Source organism: Urocampus carinirostris, chromosome 5, assembly GCF_059441175.1.
Source record: "Urocampus carinirostris isolate Australia breed hairy pipefish chromosome 5, RoL_Ucar_1.0, whole genome shotgun sequence".
NCBI classification, from domain to species: domain Eukaryota; kingdom Metazoa; phylum Chordata; class Actinopteri; order Syngnathiformes; family Syngnathidae; genus Urocampus; species Urocampus carinirostris.
In genome coordinates this window covers 6690148-6707694 of record NC_142353.1, presented here as the reverse complement: position 1 = coordinate 6707694, position 17547 = coordinate 6690148, and the positions used below count along the sequence as shown (strand labels likewise).

The following is a 17547-nucleotide window of genomic DNA, read 5'->3' as shown; positions in this document are numbered from 1 at the left end:
TCAGTCCCAAGAATTAAATAGAAATTTTCAGTAAATTCAAATTTTCCAAGGCATGCAATTTGGTTTATTGATGACTCAACTGAAAATGCGCGGTGAAAAATTTTCAATCATGAAACCGCTCATGATATATATATATTTCAAATTACTAAAAAACTTTTTCTAATATTTCTAATATTCATATTTTTGTTGTTGTAAAATTACATTATCTTAAGGGACACTGTGTAATACTTGACAACTAGATATCGCTGTATTGTGTCATGCAACCAAAAACACACAATTTGTCCCTAAGTGTGAGCGATCGAGTTGTCTCGGTGTGCCCTGTGATTGGCTGGCCACTAGTTCAGGGTGTCCCCCTACCCACTGCCCCAAGATAGCTGGGATGGTTTCCAGCACCCACGCAACCCTACTCAGGATAAGCGGTGCAGATGATGAAGGTATGTCTTAATCTCACCTATTATAAATTGATGTTTATGTGCAGCATATAGACCAGCCTAGTAAAGGTTGAAGCCTGCTTCTGTAACGTATTTACTGCAACGGCATTATAAACCACAATAGCATTCTGGAAAGAACAATTTACTTAAAATACATTTCATGAGACTTCCTTGGGTGATGCATGCAGATTGCAGACATCAGCAGAACCAAGTAGGCAAAAGAAATGACAAAAAAACTTTATTATGTAGATTTATATTATTCAAGAACAAGTGTTATGGGAAAAGCATGATATAAAGTGACAATCACCATCTGAGGTGTATTTGGATTCTCAAACAACACAAACATAAAAAATAAAACCGTTACTTACAAATGTACAGCCTTATAAAGTACAGTAGATGACAATTCAATTACAGCACTGCTTTTCCAAATGCCCTTTCATCACAAGTAATAGAGAATGTAGAGGTTTCTGTTTTAATGGTTCTTCTCAGAAAGACATGACTTTTAGCTTGGGTTAAATTGAAGCATAAATACATGTGCCAGTACCAATTCACCTTGAGGAAGCAACCAACTTTTTATGACATTGTAAGAAGGTGAAAGACATTCAAAAAGTATGAGTTGAATCGTCGCCATCGTTCTTTGCAGCTGCAGACACGTCGCTATAATATAGTCTATATTTTGTCCTGGCGTCCCTGGGCACAGGTGGACCTTACTTGAATGTGGACGGCGTGTGCGATTGCACCAAGCAAGCACTGATGCAAATTATTTGGCTGAAATGTTACAATTGCACTAAGCAAAAAAAGAATGATACGTGTAAAAACACTGGGCGGGGTCTTCAAAGATTTGGCATGCTTTGCGCTACTAAAGGAAACGCTTCTGATCCATTGCGTCATTTTCACGTTTTTGCGTTGAAAGCAGGCTACACAGTGCTCGGTTCGGCTCCTCTATACCCTTTATATATATAGGTTTTTAACACTACTCACAGTCTTTGGCATGTATGGGTTGTTGTAAATTGTGCCTGTGAAAGACTAGAGTGAAACGTTGAAAATGTTAAGAGTTTAAATTATTTTCTGGACTATAAATGCACATCTACACCCCCAAATTGGCCGGAAATATAAAAGTGCGCCTATAACCCTTATGTATCGCGAAATAGTGGATAAGATCAAAAAAGCAAACAGTATTTTGGTGTGAGTTACCACTCACAGGGGGACACTACCATATTTGTACAATGATGGATCCATCAAAAAACCTTGTTGACCAATATCACTACATTTTAGACAACCGGAATCTAACCCGGGTAACTGCAAAGACCGCGCCAAGACCACCAGTGACACAGATGGCATACAAAGAGGCATTAGATTACACTATTTTTTACTCATGGTACCAAAAGCAAATGTTAGAGAATGGTTAAAACTTATATTTCATCCTGAGGTAGGTAAATACATACAAAGTTCGATTCATCCTCTAATGCACCGAAGAATTGTTTCCCTCGTCGTGCTTTTTTGTGGTTACCTTTCTTCGGGACAAGTTTCTGCTTTTTCCAATCCCTAACATTGATTTCTGGCCCCATGGGTAAAAATAGTGTTATAATGAAATAAATTGAAATGCATTTTCGTATGTCATCTGTACTACTAGTGGTTTATTGTTAGTGTTTCATATTCTCACCGCTATGTTCTGTGTTCAATTCCTGTTGCATACAATGTTTTGCGATTTTGGTCAACGTTTTTCGACTGATAAAAATTGCACCGTAAGTGTATAAATCTTAAGTGTATAAAATGCTCAAATAAAAATGGTAGCGCTTACTGTAGTTTCATTTCCATGCGCTTTATAATTCAGTGAGTCATATTAATATATAAACAAAAAAATCAGTGGTGGGCAACCTTTTCTGCACCATGGACCGGTTTACTGTCTATTTTCTAAGTACAGGCCTATGTTAAAAAGACTAATAATAACAAGCCCAAATACAACATGCAATCACTAGCCCACTAAGAGTCTAGACAACATAGGAAAAGGCATTGAAACTGATCTCATCCTAACACTATTTTTACTCATTGTACGTTGAACATGTGGGGCCATGATTAAAATCATTTATTGAAAACGTAAATTCTATATTGGTAGTGGTTAGGATTCAGCCCTCTCATCGATTAGATAGAGAATGGATTCCTGTTGCATTCAATGCTGTGCAAATTTGGTCAACGACATTGTTTTGACTGATTAACCATTTCTCAAATATGGTTGTTTAGTGTAAAACCTTGTGTACAACATTGTTTTAGCTGAACTCTTTCTCATTAAGCTCCATTACAATGTTGGACAAAATACATTTGTTTTGTCATTTACAATCCAATAGGCCTTGATGTTAGGATTCGGCACTCACCGCTGTGATCTGCGTTCGAGTCCATTTGCATCCAATGAAGAGCAAGTGAGGTCAGATTTTTGTTGACTAATATACCATTGCTCAATTAGGAGATCCTACCGTAAAACACAATTAATAATTTGGGTGAAAACGTATAAGGTATGAAAAATGGGCCAGGCCCTAAGAAGCAGAGAAGGGTGTGGAAGAAATATCATATTTGTGTGTAACGTGCACCACTAATTTTGGATTAAAAATTTGTGTAAAATTTAGTCTGAGTTTTTCTTAGCTTAAACTAAGAATTGAAAGTGACAAACATTGTTGAATACATACTGCCATGTTTTAAATCATTTATTGACAACTATAAACACAATACCACCATAACATTTACAATGTGTTTATCTAATGTGCTTCAAAGTCAAAAATCATCATTAGTTACACCAAAGAGTTCTTTCACTTGTTTTTTTTCTGCGTTTATTTATATCCTTCATGAAGACTTTGTTTTTCCATTTGTCTCTGGTACCGTGAATAGAAATAGTGTGATATAGAGATAAAATCTAATGCACGTTACACACGAATGAATACAGTACCCCCTGCTCTCGCAACCTACACCGATATCAATTTAGACGCACCACCTCAAACGACCGATTCACTCTGGGAAATCTCACAATACCCTACCTGAAAACGTTTTCTCCTCTGATCCATACAATTCACATAAGTCACCCTTTTTGTCTTCAAAACAGTTTCTCGTAAAGGGGAAAGATTTTCATGCCTGAGAATGTGCCAAATAATCCACTGCCCGGCGCTGGTTTGGTGGTTGCCGACCACTGAAATTATGACAAAAGACTTTTTTAGGGGGTGCGTTTTATAAACCTCATAGTGCGTAAGGTACATTTACGCTTCTGCCCCTCTTCAGTTGAATATAACCACCAGATGGCGCCAAAGCAAGACGTCCATATCACATTGGCCTGAGGCTCAAAACAGTGTATTGGTGCCCTTCAAAAAGCAAAGATGATGCATATAAGAGTGAATGCTAAATTAGGCAAAGTCAAATATCCACAACATTTTGGGAGTAGTGCAAGTGTGACGGCTTTAAACTGTCCTGTCAGCCCCGGTACGCTTCCGCACTACCTTTTCTTCTTTCACTTGGTCCACTGCTAGAGTTTCAAGCTCGGCCTGGGGCGGGGCCAAAGGCGGGCTACCATAGGGGATGCGATGAGCCACCCCCACGTGAGCCCGATACTGGCGTTCCCGAGCCGGGCTGTTCCGGGGGCTGACGGTTGCCCCCGAGGGAGCGATTGGCGAGCGCTCAGAGGTTATAGGCGGGATGACAGCCAGCCTTTCGCGGACCATTTGCAGATCCGGAGAGTCTCTCCCGGCCTGCAGGAAAGGCGTAGGGTCGGGCATGACATCCACAGGCTCCCGCAGGACCACCCGCCTGCCGTCAGGGCCCAGTCGGTAAACCTCAGTCAGTTCGGGGTGAAGTGGCTGAGAGAGGCTCTTCCTCATGCGGCGGCGAGGGGTTTCGGGTTGCCTGTCTTTGGGTGGCGGCGTGGGCTTGAAGGAGGCCACGGGGCTGGCGTTAGGGCTAGCTTCTGAAGAACTGCCCGCCAGGAGCTTCTTCTTGGTGGCATGGAGCTGCGACGTGAGGTAAGCGATGGTGCTGGCTCGTTGCTCCAGCTCGCCGGACAGGACGGCTAGCTTGTGGCTCTTCATCTTCAGTTCCTCCAGGTACTTCTTCTCCCGCTCCTTGATTGTGTTTTCCAGCACGAAGATCATGGCGTTCTTCTGCTCCAGGTCCCTCAGCAGTTCCGTGTTCTCTTCTTCCTTCTTCTTGAGTTCAGCCTCCAGCTCCTCGCACCGCCTTTGCAGCTCCCGGCATCGCACCTCGCCGCTGTCTGCATGAGTCATATCGACAGGCAAGGATGATGTTGCAAACAATACAACAGCAACACTTTGATCTGTTGTCACAAAATGAGACAGCCTATTTTCAAAATGATCAGTTTGAAGGCGCTAATCAAACTGCCTTGTTTGTTGAACTGTGATTTTCATATTGTGAAACAGGGCTTAGCTACCTAAATGTTGAAAGGGCCATATTGTTTGTCCATTTTTGTCATAGCCAAATTCAAGCACTTGTAAGGACTCTTTCCAATACTATTTAAATAAATAAAAATTCCAGTATCAATCATACATTTTGCAAAGTCAGAAAAGATATCTGCAATTTACATATGCAATTTTTCATCTTGCATGTGCATTTTTCAAGACATTTTTAGGTATTGAGTAAAATGCAAGTATATTTGTGGATCTCAACAATATGTGTGTAAATATTTTAGAGATAAATCTCCCCCCAAATAGGTGTTGGATAAAAATGAAAATCTGTTCTTCCCATTACAATTGACCACTGGTAAGTGCTGCCCTAATTTTTTGCATGGTCCATAATAAATGTCCATAATTGATACGTAATATTTGCACCGATACACATTTCATAGTGCCCTGTTTAGCTGTGGCATGCACCTGTCCTTTTCGGCGTGACCAATATGGGGCGATAACGCTTCATAGGACAATACCATACAAACTAATGCCAGCTGCCGCAAATCACAAGCGAAGAAGAAATGCCATGGCAAAGCGAAGCCACCAGAAAGTGTCTGTGTAATTTTCAAGCAGAATTGTTGAGAGACATGGCAAACAATTTGAGCACTCGAACCAAAATTCAAGCTCTTTTAAAATGCTAGCTTTTTAATGTGTTTTCACGGATCTAGGTATGCATACAAACCCTGCATATTGGACCAAAAAAGAAACCCATGTTTGGAGCTGCCATATAAGCCTTAGAAGGAAGGCACCACATACAGTCTGTATCAAAATTAATAGGAAAACGTTAAGAAAGTTTGTGTCAAATTTGTCCTTCTGTGGAAACCAAATAATTTTCCATTATCAAACATTTTTTTGAAAGTGTCAGGGAGCCTCTAGGAAGCGCCAATAAGAATCCAGTGGCTTAAGAGCTGCTGGTTGCTGATCCCCATTGTGAAATAAAGCTAGCCAGATATTTGCCAAAAGAAGAGCATAACAGCCCACTAGGGTAAATAAGCACTGGGGGAAACTTTGGTCATGATTTTTTGACAAATCACTGTTTTCACATTTTCTGGGTTGTAAATTGCTCCAGAGTTTCACTATATTAGTACAGTCATCCCTCGTTGGTCACTTTTTGCAGGTTTTTATCAGGCATTGTGTTCAGCATTCTGATTTGCTAAACAATCACCCCGCCCTTTTTCTGCCTGTGTGTACAAAGTTGTAAAAAAACGCTTGACGAACCTTCATTACGTAAGCGCAAATCATTTTCAATTTAGAGTTTCTCTAAAAGCCATGATGTGAACACACTCTGTGTTCGAAAACGTTGATAAAGTTTATAAAGTTTGTTAAACGAATGCTTGAGCCTGTAACAAGGCTTACTTATTTGGTTTCAACATATAAAGTAGTATTTAATAATTAAAGGTTTTTACTTTGCGGGTTTTGACTGTCACAGGTTCTTTTTGTAATGCACTACTGGCAAAAAACAGGGGTTTAGTGCACGGGTCGGGAACCTTTTTGACTTAAAGAGCCATATTAGCAAAATACTTTTTTTTTTTTGGGTGAGAGAGCAATACCATATATTTTAAGACAAATTTCAACTAAATCGCCAAACCCGCTATCCAGACAAAATCTAATTTTTCAGTGCATTATATGTCACTGTGTGACGTTTGATGATTTGATAGAATTTATGAAATAAGAATAATGCCAGAGCCTGTGTCCCATATAAAAAAATATACCAATTTAAACAGGTCTCCCTCCTGCTATTACTTAACATCATTGAGGATCATTTTGACCTTCATTCCGAGTGCAAGAAAAGTTATTTTGTAAAAATGTCACAAAATACTGCAAACGAGGATACTGACTTATTTACCTTTGGTGCAGACAACGCTGGGCAGAGAGAATAGCACTGTGTGCATAGCTCGCCTACTCCTACCACTCACCAATCAAATTGTTGTGTGCTTGGCTGGTGTTTCTGTGGGTTTGCTTCATGAAGTGTCTTAACAGTAAAACTAAATTGTTTAATGAGCCTCCATATGAATGATTCCTTAGCAACATACAGCCAAAATGGGGTCTGTTTGTGTGACATTTTGGCTGTAAAATATAATGGGGAGTATGCTCTTTATCTACTGGACCAAACCATCCATACTCCTAGCGCTAGGTCACCTATGCTCACACCCGACTTAACTGTATGCTTATCAAAATTGTAATGCTATAGATAAGATTTGATTTTGAGGAAATGCTTAACATGGGGAATAAGCAGGTTTTTATGACAATTCTAGTTCAGTTTTGTTTATAGAAGAAGACACTTGTTTTTGAAAGAAGAATAATCTACTTTTTGATGTAAAAGCAGTCAACGCTATTTTTCGGTGTAAAAAAACAGTAAAAAAAAACGATACAAGCTTCAGTGTGTATTTGTCAACTAGATGTCGCTGTATTGTGTATTGCAACTAAAAAACTGTGCTAAAAAGAAAAAAGGAAGAATACAAGCTATGGAGACTCAAACCGACCAAACCACACATTTTTTCTTCATATTTTTGTGCTGAGCCTTTTTGCAAGATTTTTTTTACACCTAGCAGCAAGATGATAGACAATTTTGACTGCTTAATCTCTGTGGGGCTCATGTTATGTAAAATATCACGACCTACCAGAAAACAAATGCAAGTCGACATGAATGTTCATGTTTCTTTTGCTTATTGTTTAAATCAATCAATATATATATATATATATATATATATATATATATATATATATATTTTTTTTTTTTTTTTCAAATCGAATGACATTTGTTGACCAATATGAATAGCTAAATAATACAAAGTCTGTAAAAGAAACTGGTTGTTGTATAGAAGACTAATCGACTTTTACTTCATGGTGCCTGGTAAAATCTGGATTAAAATTGCAAGTTTTTCACTTTTCTTATTCTTCATTAATGTTTTAAGCCTCTCCATCCCAATTAATTAAACACTAATGCAAAGACTATTTTATTGTTTCTTTTATATTGAAATATTCAATCAAGGTAACCATTGCTGTATTATGAAATCAACCATTTAGCCTGGATTTTACGCTTCCCAAATGAAAACTTGTATTTTTTTACAGTGACATTATGTTATGTTGGTTTTACAACGTGAAAAAGGTCATTTCTAAGTTGACAACCTCTGGTATTAAGAGAATCGTTGCATGGAGACAAGCGCAGTGTAGACAAAGCACCAGTTTCAGATTACAGACCTCGCTTTGCCGTGTCTTTTGTTGTCTCTTCAATGTGGCTATCGCCCAGTGATAAGTTTATTGTTTTTTTTTAATTTTGACTATTATTGTATACAGTGTTGTTTGTTGTTTTGACCATTATGAACTGTTGACATCATTGTTACTATCGGACAATTATGTCACTGTTCTTTGATATATCCACACCATTTAGGGCAGATATGCTTTTGTAACCAGATATTTAATAAAAAGAAAAGGCTCGAAGGAGGGACTTAAGGACAGGTTTGAATTTCTTGTTAGATGTTCGGTGTCCCCTGTCCTTTTTGCAAGTTCAAAATCCATTGGCATGTTTTCTTTATTTTGAGTTTTTACTAAATTTTAAAAAACTGTTACCCAGACAACTTAGCCGCAATTACTGTAAGAGTTAAGAGTATTGCTCCTGGCATGTTTTGAGGTGCTTTGATGCTGAGCACGCCGTGCATTAGTCACATAATCTCATTTCCAGTACTCCAATCTCTGATGGCCCATATTGACATGATGATGGTGTCTCTCGCCTGCCCTATCGTTTGTGAGCTGCTTATGATTCTCTGCAAATCTCAGAGAGGCCTGAGGCTATTCACGTATAAAACCAGTGTATAGCTTAAAAGAAGCCATTGCCAGAAGAGCTACCCAGGCTGTTAAACAACAGCAATGTTAGCCAGTTGCAGTGCCGTAGTCATGTGGTGAGATGACCATGGCAACGTGGGGGTTGGGAACTTGGCAAGGAGCAGACACATGTAATGAACAATGGCGTGTCTCACAAACTGGTCGCCTGCAGTCTTTAAAACTCATGTTGGCCCTTTGACTATTTTGCAAACAAATTCAATGCAGCATCTTTGAAATAGGTAAGGTTTAACATAGATAAATACAATGTTGTCGCATAGATGGTCATCGGAGCTTACCTGATGGATCGGAGCTTCGCACAGTCAGCTCATATGTGAGGTCTGTAAGAAATGGTGAATGGAATGCATTTATATACCACTTTTCAAGTCAGTGAAGACCTCTTGAAATGCTTCATAATGCATTTCACACTTACCTATTCACACACACACTCACACACCGATAGCAGCATCAGCCATGCAAAATACAACATGAGGATTAAACAGCCTGGCTCACATGACAAACAACAGCAGTTTTAATGCCTTTTTGGACTGAAATGATTAGTTTAAAAAAAATAAACAAACACTACTAATGGATCATTGTTGTTTTGTAAATGATTTAATGTTTGTCTTATCTTTTCAGAAAAAAAATGCTTATTATTTCTTTGTTTCTGTGACATGAAAAGGGGGAAATTATCATAAAATAATGTATTCTGTTTATAATTAGCTAATGATGCCAGTTTTTATTATTATTGTGAACAGTTGTTTGTTTTTTGGTTCACTGTTGATCATGGTTTTGACTGATATTTCACACTGTTGTTCATTATTTTAACTATTGGCCAAAAATGTTGCTATCTTTGTCTTTCAATAATTCTGGCACTCTTTATATCAACACCTGTGATATAAATGATGTCGGTTTATGGAGCACGTTATCTCTTGAGTGTCACCAGTAGATTCACCTGTGCATTGCTGCTGTAATCTTCGGATCTCGGCATGCAGCCCCTTCAATGTATTGGCATGGTCCTGCTGGAGGAACAGCAAATTCTTCTGTGCGCTATGCAGCTGATTCTCCAGCGAAACGTTGGCCGATGCCATGGCTGAAGAAGTTCACACACAGAAAAAGCAAGGAAACACAATTAATAAACCGCTTAATAAGCAGAACTTAAAACAGTGTTTCTCAATAAGTGTGCAATACCACACTAGATACTGTCTTTTACATGTCATTTGCTTATTTTACAAGAAAAGTACAAATATATTTGATTGTCTAACAGATTCTAAGTATTTTTTTCTTATACTACTGAAAGTAGGAACAATAAATATGCAGTACAAGTAATCATAAAAAAAGCTAAAAATAAAACATCCATCTAATTTCTGGAACGCTTATCCTATCTAGGGTCGCGGGGACGCTGGAGCCCATACCAAATGATCTCAGGCAGTGGGCATGGGGCACCCAGAACTAGTTGCCAGCCAGCATGTTTTTGTAATGTTGGAGGAAACCAAAGTGCCCTAAGTAAACCCACGCAGGCACGGGGAGAACAGGCAAACTCGGCACGAGGAGGCTGGAAGCTGGAATTGAACGCTGGGCTTACACACTGTGGGGCTGATGCACTAACCACTCAGCTGCCTTGCCGCAACTTAAAAATTAAAAGAAAATTAGTTTAAAAAAAAAAGCTTCTAATTAAATTGAAGCTGAGAATTTTTGCCTTTTCATTTTTATCATTCTCTACATATAGTGTGACAGGACCTTTCTTCAAGGTATAACGTGTGCTTTGGTTATAAAAGGTTGAAAGATACTGACATAACCAAAACTAAGGACAATTAAAGGAATACTAAAGAAAAATAATGGTTCCACTGGCAGATTTTTCTTAATCAAAGTGGATATTTTATTTTTTACTGGGATAAATACAAATTCAAAATGTCATATTATATACATAAAGACATTATAACACCTTAGAATAAAATGGGTTACCACAATTATTTCGGAATTAAATGTGAGACAAGAAATCCATTTATATCATATATTTTAATCATTTTCTACAGGTTTTTTGTGCCTTTGAGATTTTTCAATGAAAAAAAAGGTCTTGGTTCAACAAAGTTTGACACACAATGGCATATCTTTGATGAGGGACAATGTGGAAATGATGACTCTTTAAGAAATCCTAGTAATCGATTAATTGAAATGTTGTATACCATGCGCATTTTAGATGACAACAATTAAAAATCCGGTACAAAGGATGAAAAACATTGATCTAACCATGCCTCCAGAGATTGACGCAAGTGCCTCTAAGTCTGCAGACACCATATACAAGGTTCTCTCAGCTTTGCAAACTCAGACAACGTCAATGTGCTGCAAAAATGTATATCATAACACATCCCTGCATGTCTCAGACTGTATTAAAATTCGAGAAAAAAAAGGATAATATTCAATTCCCCCCCACCAAAAAAAACACATCAGCATTGTTCAGCTATAAAAACTGAGCAGATGATCTAATATTGATGAGTAATGTCGAGTCCTTCCAGTAAAGTGCGCCTCTCATCCTAGTCATTTCCTAGAATAGCTCAAATTGCTTTCTGTGTTGTTGTTGGGGCATGACCTCACACCAGCCATACCATCACACTAAGGTGACTCCAGATTGAGGATTGTGCAGAATAGGATGGAGTAGGTAATTTAACAAATACAGCAGAGTGCTTTTTTACCACCACCATCAGAGATGATCATGTTATAAATTACCTGATCGTATGCAATGATGAAAACCACTGTTACAAAAAGTACTTTGGTTGAATGCTCTAGACACAACATTAATAATCAATGAACTGCAGCAACATGCAACATTAGCCTCAATCTTACAGAGCCTCCGCATGGCACTCCCGATCGTAGTCACACTAGACATGCACACCGCATTGCATTAGAATACTTGAAATTAGACACATTCACAGGAATTACTCATACTGTGAATTCCAAATATTTCCTTGTCTCTCATCCACATTGCTTATTTTAACAATGCAAATCACAAAACGTGTAGATGGCATGGTTTCAAATCTCGATAAGTCACCAAACAAACACAAAGTGAATTGTAGTTTTGTGTCTTACTTCTCACTTACTGACAATACAGCACATTTGATTAATTTGGATAATTTTGTGACCGTCCTGGTAGATTTAATAAGCGTGTGCGTTTCTAAGAATGAATGATACACTCTTTGCAGCGCACTTCCACTTTCAGCACCTGCATTGCGGACAGCACCCAAAGCCAAGCACAAATGTTGTAGCCTGGTGCCTTACATCAACCGAACGAGAGTCCTAAATGACCATTAAGCATGTACAGGATATCGGTTTCGATCTCAAAATGCACAAGTGACATCTGTGTTTAATTTAAAAAAGGCCGGGTCGGGGGACACAGCTTAACCTACATTTGGAAATCGCTTCGTGTCTGTATCAGGCCATTGCCAGCCTTACAACGAGCATGGTCGAAACAAATGTCAATTCTTATTTTTAAAAAATAACCATAAAAAGGTTTTAGAAGTGGTTGGTGTATTTGTGGCAACGATCGACGCCTTCAGGAATGCAAGCATCTGTTTTTTGACACATACCATGGTCGTTTTTTCACTGATGAAGGGCATTTCGGAGACATAAAGGCATTTGGGATTGGACACAAGCAGAGTTGGCACCCTGCCGGGTAGAACGAGAGAACTGACAGTATTAGCATGTGCGCGCCCGAAAACGACATTCTTTGGATGAAACATTAGATAGAACATGTTCCCGTGTGACGCTTTGTGGGAAGGTTAGCATAGCAACGTAGCTAATGATAAGAGAACACGCCCCACGTATCTCTTAATGACGCCGTGCGCTTGCTTACCTTGCGGCTTAGGCGAACCCCGGCCGAGGACGGTTCTGTAAATCGGCGGAAACGGGCGAACTCCGCGTCTTAAGGTCCCGGAGTCTCGCCGAGCATTTCGCCGGCACTGCCGAAGGAAGAGAGCAGGGCGGCTGCGTCCGACTCGCTGTCGGGATCAGGTTGCTATCATCTCCCTAAGCGACGACACTAAATAAAGCGATGCATCATGGGAAGACAGAACACACCATTCCAGCTCAAAAGTAATTTGTAGGCGTTTGTTTTGCTCTTATTAAAAGAAAACGACAATAATGTCACATGTGTGCTGAAAACCGAGTCGAGTTTTAAAATTACCTTGCCTAGATTTAGTTCGTTGCAGCGGAACGTTCAGAGTTTGCGTTGCTCGGCGTCATTGCCATAACAACAGACTATCAAAAGTTCATGAGTGATGTTATTCCGCCACCTTGCGGCAGCTCTGGATTTTGTAGGTAAAGCAGATAAGAGTTCTTCTGGGGTTTACTTAAAGGTGGGGTGCATAGTTTGAGGTGTCCTTAAAAAGTTGAAAGTTAAATATTTCCTCTATTAAGAATGTCTTAACAATCCCAAACATAGTTCCACAAGCCCTTCTGCTTCATTTTACATTGCGGCTAGCTGCTTTTGTTTTAGTTTTATTAGGTCTGTCCAGGACGGAACTAACCCCCAAAAAGATGTAAAAAGAAGGGTTGTTTGAAGCGTGTTTAATAATTAAACAGACGCAAACCATGTGTTACTCTGCTTCCATCTCCTGGCTTAAAGTAATATTTTCAGGCTTATGTATTTCAATGAAACTTCTGAGAAAAACGGCTTTTTGTGAAAAGTTGCAATCAGAACTTTCACTTCGGTGCATTTTTTATATATATGTGATACCTCCAATATCAAAACAATGAGTTTCATAAACACAAGGGCACTTTGCTTGCAAAATATGATTTTATTCCCAGAGCTCTGAACACAAGGTCTCTGCCTGAACTATTCAGCGCCAAATGTTTCTGGTGACTTGATTACACGATTTTGATCACTCATGGGGCGCCCAGACACTGTCAATTGCTGGAGAGAGGAAGCAATGCAACACAAGTGGGGGTTCCTCAATGTATGGACAAAGATCTGATTAAGGATTGACCAATATAGGGTTTTCAGGGCCGATATAATTTATTATTATTATTAAGAGAAGGGCCGATAACTGATGTTTGGAGGCGATAATCATTTGCTGTAAAAACTTAAAAAATGGCGTACATTTTTTTTAATAATGCAAAAAGCAGTGTTGAGAATAACACCGTTATGTAACGGTGTTGTTATTTCAGTAACGGGGTAATCTAACTCATTCGTTTTTGTGCCGTTACCGCGCCGTTATTGTAACTGACGGTCATAAGCAGTGTGTTACTTTGGCTGCATAATGTCAATGGGGGTGTGTCCCCGCACACCTGATGCTGATTTCAGGGGCGTATTTTTTCACTCTCCTCTGAGTCTTTTCACGTCTTTTGGGATCATGTCATCATTCAAAATAGCAACTACAGTACCATATAGTTCGATAGCTATTACGAATACAGTATCTACTAATGCACTGAAAGAAAAGACGAATTGGTGAATGCTGCGATCGATTCGTGTCCTTCACGAACGAAACTGCTCTATGAGTTGCTCTTGTAAGTGGGAGCTGGCTACCCACCAATTGAGAGCCGGTTCCCTGTGAGACCCTCTTTTCCCCTCGTGATTAGTCAGAATGCATCAGGGATTCTGTGTTGTTGACTTTGAACTTGTTGAATATAAGGTTTGTTTTGTATTTTATTTCTTTCTTTGTAGATTCATAAATATTTTAGTTTATGTTTCCTGTATTTTTCAGTGCTAATGTTTAAATGTTAATTATGGTTTATTTTCCCTCTAAACAACAAAAACAACCTGAAGAGCCATTTAGGAGCCGGAAAAGCCATAATCATTTCTTTAGGGAGGAGTCATATTTTTTACATGCTCGGAAAAACTCCCCAAAAAGGAGTCCAGGAGGTATCCTTATCAGATGCCTGAGCCACCTCAGCTGGTTCCTCTCAATACAGAATAGCAGTGACCCCCGAATGACCGAGCCTCTAACCTTATCTCTAAGGTAGAGTCCAGCTACCCTGCAGATGAACCTTATGTCGGCCGCTTGTATCTGGGTTCTTGCTCTCTCGGTCATGACCCATAGTTCATGACCATAGGTAGATGACCGGCACATTGAGAACCTTGCCTTTCGTATCAGCTCCTTCTTCACCACGAAAGACCGGTACAGGGTCCACATGATAGCAGACGCAGTTTGTCAATGTTACGTTCCATCCTACCCACGCTCGCCAACAAGACCCCACTTGGGGCAGAATCTCATCCCTGGATCGGAAAGAGCATGCCCCCCTTTCCCGGCTGAGAACTAAAGTCTCCGACTTCGAGGTGCTGAACTTCATCTCGTCCTCTTCACACTCGGCTGGAAACCGCTCTGGTGAGAGCTGAAGAATACGGCTTGAGGAAGCCAAAAGCACCACTTCTGCAAAAAGCTGAGATGCAATGCTGAAGCCCCCCAAACAGATCGCATCCCCGCCAAGGCTGTTAACCAATCTTGTGAACTCGGCTTCTAGGTAAGACGCCCCATTCAGCAAGTCTATTGTTACCAATAACTTAAACCAACTGTAAATTATGCTCAAAACAATATTACATCATTTTATCTCTTGCTTACCCTGTTAAACTTCCATGAAATCCCTGACATCATAGTTTTATTTCTTATTTTTTGTGTGTGTGTCTCTGGGCCTTTTTTTCGCCAGTGTACCCCTAAATTTCGATTTTTAAAAATTGTAAATCTAACCTCAAGAAAATTCTATAAAGAAATAAAACGTGTTTCTGTTACTTAGCAGTTACTATATATATATATATATATATATATATATATATATATATATATATATATATATTCATAGTCTTTTGTCTTTGTTTATGGTGGTGATGGCCCTAGGGAAGAAATTGTCTGAACCTGCTGGTCATTGTCTCAAGGGACATGGCACTTCTATCCCAATGGCTTTAAATGAGTGTTTTCTAAAGACGGTGTTCGCTTTGACCTGACTGTGTTTTTCATCCTTTAGTCCAGGGGTCGGGAACCTTTTTGACTCAAAGAGCCATAAAAGCAAAAAATATTAATTTTATTTTGGGAAAGAGCCACACCATATATCATGAGACAAATTTACAAAATTGCTAAACCCGCATCCCAGACAAAAGCTTAGTCTTCAGCACATTTATTTTTGATGATTTGATAAAAAATATGAAAAGAGAATAATGCCAGAGCCCCTGTCCCAAAATCAACAAACATACCACTTTAAACTTGTCTCTTTCTTGCAATTACTCAAGATCGGTTAAACTCCTTTTGACCCTTTTTTTTCATACATATTGGTTTCAAAACCAGATGCAAGCAGTTATTGTGTAAAAACGTCACAACATTCTGCAAATAGGGAGCCTGATGAGCTCACTTTTGGCGCAGATGGCGTAGGGCGAGAGATGGGAGGGAGTGCTTGCGCTTTTTGCATGGCTCCACCCATCCCTCCCACTCACCCAATCAAAAGACTAAGTTCTCTTCCGGTGTTTTGGCGTATTTACAGTGTGTTCTGTGGATTCATCATAAGGTATCTGAACACTGAACACAGATTATATAGTGAACTTTTATATAAAGGATTCTTTAGCGTTGTACAGCCAAAACGAGTTTTTCCCCCCTTTTTTGTGTGACACCTTGACTGTAAATTGTAGTGAAAAACGTGCCCTAAATATACTGCGAAGTAACGTCGGCCACTTAGCTTTGGATTGGATTTGCGTGTACCTGAATAGGATGAACAACGCAAGTTTCGAACAAGATGAAGATATTTTGCATGCAATCAAATTTGTCTCTGAGCCATAGATATTTATAGAAAGAGCCATATATGGCTCGCGAGCCATAGGTTCCCGACCCCTGCTTTAGTCCATGGCTCCAAATAAAACAGTAGCCTTGCCAGAATCAACTTAACACAGAATTATTTTCTACTGTGAGTGTCCAGACATAATATAAGGGAAACAACCAAACCTTCAAATTTTCCTCACTGCATCATCATAGTTCATCTCAATCTCATAGGCCGGTTAAAATTTCACTTAATAGCAAGTCACCCCCCCTCAAAAAAAAAACAGTTTGGACTATAACATTTTTTAAACGTTGCTGTGTTTCATCAATATCTCAACCGTTTTTAGGTTTCACTGTCTGTGTCTACGGAACTGGTTGGGCCACAGGGAGGAGCTCATGCTGAACGATCTACTTTCATAAGAAGTCCAAAGATGAGCAGGAAAGGACACCCTGGCCCAGCTGCTTGAACGGAAACTCAACACCCGCTGTCATCTTCAAGACTCACCCGTGCAGGAAAGCCTTGGATTACAATTTCCTCGCCCTCAGCCATTTCGGTGAAGCTGTTCAAATCCTTGACCCCAAAGGGTGCATTGTCTACAATAGGCAGTGATTTTGAAATGAGGGTACGCATAACCCTGGGGAAGTGTGAGATATGAGTATAAAGAATATTTGTATAAGAGTTATATGTAATACATTTTAAAAGGTGTATTTATAGATATTTTAATATAGTTTTGATGTTCTTTGAACCCCAAAAAGGAAAGTAAATTACATGTGTACTACATTAAAAAATCAGATGTTGGCAGATTTTTAAAATATGTTACATTTGTGACTTTACTAAAAGTGAAAATGTTTAAGGATTATTGTTACTCAAAATGTTCAAACCCATCTTTTTTTAAAACAGATATATTAGTAGTCATCAACATAACAGCAAATTTATAGCTTTAGTTTAAATATTGGTATTGGCTACTGTTGGGAGTATACCTTAAAACGTTTTTGGCCATCCCTAAATTTAACTACATTTTTAACCTTTTTTGTACAAAAATACAGTAAAATAATAAAAATGAGAACATTTTCTGGTTGTTCTTAAGGAAACATTTGTTCTCTAACTCACTTTATTCCTCAAGC

At 39.1% G+C, this 17547-nt stretch overlaps 1 protein-coding gene and 1 long non-coding RNA gene across 6 annotated transcripts; one reads left to right on the top strand and one right to left on the bottom strand.

Annotated features, from left to right (window-relative positions):
* Positions 1–653: 653 nt before the first annotated feature.
* On the bottom strand, positions 654–12916 carry ccdc92 (coiled-coil domain containing 92). Of its 5 annotated transcripts, XM_088335485.1 has the most exons (5): positions 12870–12916; positions 12540–12725; positions 9645–9782; positions 8989–9030; positions 654–4740 (listed from the first exon to the last, which is right to left on the bottom strand). In XM_088335485.1, the coding sequence occupies exons 3-5, from the start codon at positions 9778–9780 to the stop codon at positions 3872–3874; spliced, it is 1047 nt and encodes a 348-aa protein (XP_088191611.1). In that variant the 5' UTR covers positions 9781–9782; positions 12540–12725; positions 12870–12916; the 3' UTR covers positions 654–3871. The 5 variants fall into 5 exon arrangements, with proteins under 5 accessions (XP_088191611.1, XP_088191613.1, XP_088191615.1 ...); XM_088335487.1 differs by lacking the exon at positions 12870–12916 and having other exon boundaries at positions 12540–12799; XM_088335489.1 differs by lacking the exon at positions 12870–12916 and having other exon boundaries at positions 654–4677; positions 12540–12692.
* Positions 12531–17235, top strand: LOC148365074 (uncharacterized). Its single transcript, XR_015850472.1, has 2 exons — positions 12531–15145; positions 16770–17235. It is a non-coding gene; the product is annotated as an uncharacterized LOC148365074 (long non-coding RNA).
* The last annotated feature ends 312 nt before the right edge of the window (positions 17236–17547 follow it).

Excerpts from the sequence above, each read along its gene's own strand:
- ccdc92 (XM_088335485.1), bottom strand. The coding sequence starts at position 9,780 with ATGGCATCGGCCAACGTTTCGCTGGAGAATCAGCTGCATAGCGCACAG. Across the intron at positions 9,031-9,644 it reads ATTACAGCAGCAATGCACAG|ACCTCACATATGAGCTGACT; the intron begins GTGAATCTACTG and ends CATTTCTTACAG. Across the intron at positions 4,741-8,988 it reads GCGAAGCTCCGATCCATCAG|ATCAAAGTGTTGCTGTTGTA; the intron begins GTAAGCTCCGAT and ends TTGTGACAACAG.